The 7,200-nt window shown below is 24.4% G+C and overlaps 1 protein-coding gene across 1 annotated transcript; it reads right to left on the bottom strand.

Annotated features, from left to right (window-relative positions):
- Positions 1-652: 652 nt before the first annotated feature.
- LOC112762555 (WRKY DNA-binding transcription factor 70) lies at positions 653-5,912 on the bottom strand. Its single transcript, XM_025808428.3, has 3 exons — positions 5,404-5,912; positions 3,692-3,793; positions 653-1,181 (listed from the first exon to the last, which is right to left on the bottom strand). The coding sequence occupies exons 1-3, from the start codon at positions 5,757-5,759 to the stop codon at positions 806-808; spliced, it is 834 nt and encodes a 277-aa protein (XP_025664213.1). The 5' UTR covers positions 5,760-5,912; the 3' UTR covers positions 653-805.
- Between the last annotated feature and the right edge of the window lie 1,288 nt (positions 5,913-7,200).

Below are 7,200 nucleotides of genomic sequence, written 5' to 3'. Positions count from 1 at the left end.
ATGCTATACCATATTAAAACAGTGACATATTTTTAAATATATAACAATTTATGTATACGTACTTAATAGATTTAAATTTTGGAATAAGAGATTGATCGATATCAAAATTTAAGATCAAAAGATATACAATTTAATTCTTATTACTTTTGAAATAAAAAATAACATTATACAAAATTCACACTGTACATCTAAAAGAATTCTTACCTAAGAAAATGTGTTATATATTATGTATATGCATATAAATGATTATATATTTAACAAATACGTTACTGTATTAATATAGTATATATAGCATTAATAAATTTTTTTATGGAGACAGATTTTTTTTTAGTGTCTCTACAATACAATGGCATAATAATAAATAATTTAAAAAATATATTAATTTAGTAATAAGTCTTAAGAACGGTGGCAATTAAAAGTTTTATATGGAACTTCTGTTAAAAGAATATATAGATTAAGTAGAATGATAAAAATCTCACATAATTCACTACTAACCAATTTACCTTACCTTCATATATATGATCTGTATCCTAAGCATGCAAGACGTTCATATATATATATGCCCCACACTTGAGCTCAAGCTCCAGTTGGTTAGTGTATGCTTTCAAATACTGAAATAGAGACAGATATAAACACTGGAGAATGCACAAAATAAACAACAGAAAAATTATTTTTCTATTAAAATATTAATTTTATTCTTATACATACCATAATCACTATACCGCTATTGATCACTAGTTCACCAACATTGCTATTGATTTTCAACCATCTCAAACAACTAAAATTATAAAATCAAGACAAAAAGTCATGATTCCCTAAAATGAACTAAATCCACCCCAAAATCCATATCCGAACATAGAGAGCTTGGACATGGATATATATTGTTTGCATTATCATTTGATACCATATTTGGTGGCATAATAATGGAAGGCTTGTATGGTTCAATAATATCCTTCAAATCTGACAACATAGAAGGATCTACAACATCACTAGGAGGAGGAGGAGGAGGAGGAGGAGGAGTAGTGTCTTGGTTTATAGTTGGAGCATCATTGGGGGTGGCTTTGCACGAGTGCATGCCAATGTATGTGATTTGGTACATACAAGGATTCTCTTGTGTCCTCTGCACATGTTTGATTGCCCGGCAATTTTGATCATACTTTCTACTGCATCTAAAGTAGCTCCTGCGTGCAAATTGTAGATCATTAATAAACTACCTTTTAAATCACAATTATTAAGTTACGTTGCACAATAAACCAATAGTCTCAATCAACTTTGAATCCAACCACACATGCATAAAACGTGAAATTATTGTTATAATATAGAAGCGAGCTTAAAATAGAAATGAAACACAAGAAATGTAGTTCGGTGTAAAAGAAGCTCACATTTCACATCAACTTAAATTCCAACACAAGTAACACATTAATTAATTCTTTTGAGATTATACTTTTACCTATTCATCTCACCAACACGACAAATTTACTTGTCATCCCCAGCCACCCAAGTAAACATAATAAATCGTTGGGATGGTAATTGGCATTTTTAGTATATGGAGTAGATTCTGAATCCAACCTCAGTGATATATCTATGCTTTTAATGTGTATAAGGACAAGATCATTTATGAGAGATATCATGGTCAACAAAGAAAGATTTGAAAGCATTAAGGAGGCTAATTAAGGGGAGAGAAGCAACAAGGATTGTTCTATACTCTCAATGGACAAGGCAAAAGAAGCAATTAAAAGAGCAAATTGTTGATTCCATAAACCTTGTTGAACCCAAATTAAACTCTACTATTTGCATAAAGAGGTTGGTGCATGATCCGATAGAACAAAGAAAGATATTAAAAGAGCTATGCTTCAAGTCTTTCTGCATCAGAGTATGCCACTGTTAGTGTTGCAAGTATGAGGAGTGTTGAAATTAGTCCCACATTAAAGAAAGTAAAGAAGAGTGAGGAGTTTATAAGATGAGAGATCCATTAACTTGACACCTTAAGGTTTTGGGTTGGATGTGATGTCTTCTCATCTTATGTTATCTCATTTGATTCTTCTCCGAATTCTCCCCAATGGTCAAGAGCTCCCCGGTGATTTAATCGGAGTATTTAAGGTGAAGCATCGAAAGTATAACATTAAGTTATACGATTCAAGTGGAATATGCCCCACGCACTAATGATCAAGTTTACATTGAAAAAAATAATGAGGAATATATAGATTAGTATATTATTAGAATTTAGGCTATTTATGTTTATCACTTCATGCCTTTAGATTATATTCTCTTCTCGTGAGTTTAGTAATATTTCATTTTGAGGTGGTTGCTCAAGCTTCAAGAAAAACACAAGCTTAATTTTTTTCATAAGATAAATAAAAAAAAAATTGTGTTTTTTTTTTTCCCTCCAAACTTGTAAAGGTGCTCTTAAGAGCTCCTTTGAGATATTTTTTATACCCTTCAAAGTCCAATATTAAAAAGAATAATATATTCATTATTTTAAAATATGATACATAATAATTAAATTCTTAAAATATTTATTATTTTAAAAATTGGTACATTAAAAATTTAATTCATTTTAATATGATAATAAGTTATAATTCAAATATTTTAAATGACAAAACTTAAATTTTCTATAATATACCTTTTCTTGACACTTACGTAAAAAACTTTATTGTTAATAATTATCAAGTATTAAGGAAAGTATCCTGAACATAATTTTTTATTTTACAATTATTGATTAATTAGATGACCTTAAATTCTTTTGACAATTAGTGATCTTAAAGATATTTTATTAAAATTATCAAACAAAACTACCACCAATTATTTGCAGAAGAATATGAATGATGTCAAAAGTCAAAGTCATAGATAAAATATAAGAATCATGTTACATGATTACTAGTTTTGTAGTTAATACGTAGTTTAACATTAAAAAAACATCTAAAATATCTTTTTTTAAAGATATCTTTTAATAATTAAAATTTAATACATATAATCAATTAAACTGTATTATTTTTATCAAAATGAGGCCAAACAAATTAATTTAATCGAAAAAATAGTGAATTAAATTTTAAATTGATCTAAATTAATATGAATTTTTATAAAAAATGACTACAATACTTTTATTAAAGAAAATGTCTAAAATATTCTTATTATAGAACATGACTAAAATACTCCTATTATATATATATATATATATTAAAAACTCTAAATTCTAACCCTATGATGACAGAGAAGTAAAGGATTAGAATTTAGAATTTTTAAAATTAATATGTATAATAAGAGTATTTTAGTCATCTTCTATAATAAAAGTATTGTAGTCATTTTTTATAAAAAATAATATTAATTTAAATAAATTTAAGATTTAATTCACTATTTTTTCGGTCAAATTAAATTATCTAGTTTAATTTTGATAAAAATAACACAATTTAATCAATTATATGTATTAAATTTTAATTATTAAAAAATATTTAAAAAAAAATATTTTAGATGTTTTTATCTAAATGACTCTCAAAATATAAAAAAAATGAAGTTATCGACTATATGTTGATTAAAATTCTGCTTATTATCTAAACTTTCTTTAAATATAATATCAAAGATATATTAGGGTCAAATTGATGGCAACCATAAACCGCATAATAACACCAAGCAGATCAGACTATTTAGAGAGAAAATAAAAAAAGAAAATAAATAATATAATGATGACAGTTACCTAGGAAATTTAGAATTCTGAATTTCTTTCTCTCCATATTTCCTCCATGCATTATTATCATCTGCAGTGGGAGAGATTGTGGTCCATGTGTGTTCAGTCCTCCTAATAATAATTACCATTAACCAATATAAAAAATTTCAGATGGAAAAAATATAGGTAGATAATAAAAATATTAAATAATATAAATAATAAATATGTTAGATGTTTAATTTATTAAGTATATACAGATAATTATTCTAATATTAAAATTTAAAAGATAATTTAAAAATAAAATTTTATTTTATTTTATTAAATTAATTTTAAAATTTATTATTCATATTATTTAAAAAAATCATTATGTACTTAACAAAATCCTTTCAAATTAAAGCTAGCATATATGCATGTCGCTTTCGAGCAAAATAGCATGCGGTACACAACAACAACTAACTAGCTAGCAGCCACAATCTATTGTAAACTATTATATCTCATAGCGAAAAGCAAATCCAAGAAAAACTAAGATTATTAATTATGGTATAAATATCTATTGTAAAAAGTCCTATATATAATCTCATAACTTCCTCCATTGTCCAATAATTCATTATGGTATAAATATCTTTTGATATAAAACGTTAACATTTTGCAAACAATTATGTCAGTAAATATTTTTTGAATTAATTTTATATTCTAAATTTTAAACTTATCAATTCTGAATTCTTAATTTAAAACCTCCAAAAAATAAGATTTAAAATTAACTAATTATAAGTTTACTCCCTATACTTGTTCTATCAAATTCTAGTATTTAAATTTTTCATTCGCCCAGAAAACATGTGCCAAGGCCTTTTCCTCTATATTGTTCATTTTTAATTCACAGAATTTGTCATGTTAATGGAACATTTTAGTTCATCTATGTTTTTAGTTTATTTTAATTCAATATATCTGTTGTTTTTACCTTTAATATACTATTTATTGAACAACTTACTCTTATTTTCCTTTTTCATTCTCTATCAACCCAATATCAAGCACAATAAACAATACAATATTCACATAAAATATATGAATTATTAAAAACTTATTTTGCTAAAAAAGTTTTCATAAATAAATATTAGTAATTGTTAATTTGAATTTTTCTGTGTCCTGCCGTACGTGTGCTTCCGTACAAATCCCCAAAACATGTGAAGTGAAACCCAACGCTGGGAACTCAAATTACCCACAAAACAACAACATCAGCATTGAAGTGATGAGCTAATGCACAAAACAGAAACCCTTTTAGTTAGATTCATATCTGACACTTCATGTTTAGCCAACAATTTAATCAACCCCCGGCCCCCACCCCTTCGGAAAAGAAAACTAATATATAATTAGGAATAGTTTTAGGTATTTTCAGAAATAACTATATTAATATTTTTAACAGTTAATTTTTATTATATATCATCAATTTTATTATTGATATAAACAGTTAAAATTATTAAAATAATAATATTTAAAATTTTTAAATTTTTAAATATTATATAATAAAAAATAATTTCAGATATTTTTAAAATAATTATATTCTATTAATAATTTTAATTATTAAAAATATATACAATATATATTAATATTGACTATTAAAATTATTAAAAAAGATTTGAAATTTTCCAAAATAATAAGTGTATGTTCACGGAAGTTTGTGTCAAATATGAGGTACTACATACCAAATATATGCATCCGTTAAAAAAGTAGCTATTTTTATTTACCTTCTTTTGTAGCAGCCTCTACCAACTTTTTTGGCCGGAGTCAAATTAGATCTCTTCATATTATGAGATTCTCCGGAATAATCATCGCTGGGATCTGCCGACGACGGCGACGGATCATGGCGACAAGGTTGTTCCTGGGAATGATTAGAAGCAAGAAGAGAAAGGGTTTCAGCGAAGGAAGTAAGGACATTGCCAAGAAGCTCTTCAGCTGAGAGAGAAGTGTCTCCAATGGGGTTCTGAAGAAGAAGCTTCAGCTGAGTCGCAGCTTCTTGACCTTGAACAAGTTCTTTGATTATTCTTCTTTTCTTCTTCCATGAGACATCGTTATTTTCAGAACAAAGGGTATTCTTCTTCATAATTGTTTGCCTTTTTTGGTTTCGATCTTGTAAGGGTTTTGTTATTATTGGAAGAAAGACGAGAAGAACGATAAGAGGAGAGGCTAAAAAAGCATAATGAGAAGAGAAGGAAGAAGAGATATGCTTTTTGGGGTTAGTTTTGGCAATAACAATAAATAAATACAGACAGACAAATAAAACAAATTAATTAATTAAAGGATGGGAAAATGTTGGGAAAGGCAGCGGGAGGCTCATTTCTTTGTATAATGAAAAAATTTTGGTGTAACTATAGTATTTTTTAAAATTGTGAGAGTAAGAAAATATGTTCTTTATGTTGACAATAAACTCCTCTTGTATGGTATATTTTAATTTATATAAGAGAATTTATTGTTTTACTCCTACAATTTTAAAAAATACTGTAAAATTTAATGATTAAAAAATATATTTTTTATAATAATTAATAAATATTAAATAAGATAAATTTTTTATTATTTTTAATTAAAAATAATATTATAAATTTATATCTTTTTATAAATTAACTCTAACTAAATTAAAAAAATAAAACTTAAAATAATATTAATTATAACTAATTTTTATTATATTAGACTAAATTGATTAAATTTAATTAACAAAAAAATTTAGATGTATAATATTATTTTTTAACTAATTTTTTTATAAAAATATTTGATAAAAAAAATTTAACCAAAATTAATCAAAATTTATTTTATTTAATATTTATTAATTATTATATTAATTAATAAATATTAAATAAAATAAATTTTGACTATTTTTTTTATTTTTCTAATATTACTATTCTTTTTAATTCCTAAACATTTCCGTTTTTCCACTATAGGACAAGTAACAAAGCTTTTTTCCACGCACGTAATTAAGAACAAAATAAATTAGTTTCCAAAAGTTTTCTGTTACAAAAAAGTAAATTACCAAAAAAATATCCAAAAAATTTAGATATTTATAAAAAGTATCCTTAAAAAATTAAAATGATAAAACCCTCATAAATTTAAAAAGGTAATAAAAAAATTAAATATTATATATATATATATATATATATATATATATATATATATTAGATTTTGATAAGTTTTTTTACAATAAGATGATTAGAAAATAAACTCTTTTTTTTTAATTTAATAATTTTATATAAAATAATTTTTTTTGTGATGTTTCTTTTTGTGAATGCTTGAAAATGTTTTGGAAAAAAATTCTTATAAAAGGAGATGTGTTAGAAATATAATTATTGATATAATTTTTTTATTAATTTAAATTTTTTGAAGAAATAATATATATATCATCATGACAAATTATTATGATCAAACTTCAATATATTAAATAATTTGTTGTTATTATATATATATATATATATATATATATATATATATATAATTAAAGAATTAATACAATAAGAATTTTGATTAAATTTAACTATTTACATTATGATAAAAAT

The sequence above is a fragment of the Arachis hypogaea genome, chromosome 17 (genome assembly GCF_003086295.3).
Source record: "Arachis hypogaea cultivar Tifrunner chromosome 17, arahy.Tifrunner.gnm2.J5K5, whole genome shotgun sequence".
Lineage (NCBI taxonomy): Eukaryota > Viridiplantae > Streptophyta > Magnoliopsida > Fabales > Fabaceae > Arachis > Arachis hypogaea.
Note: the sequence above shows the minus strand (reverse complement) of the source record. Positions and strands in the feature narration are given on the sequence as shown.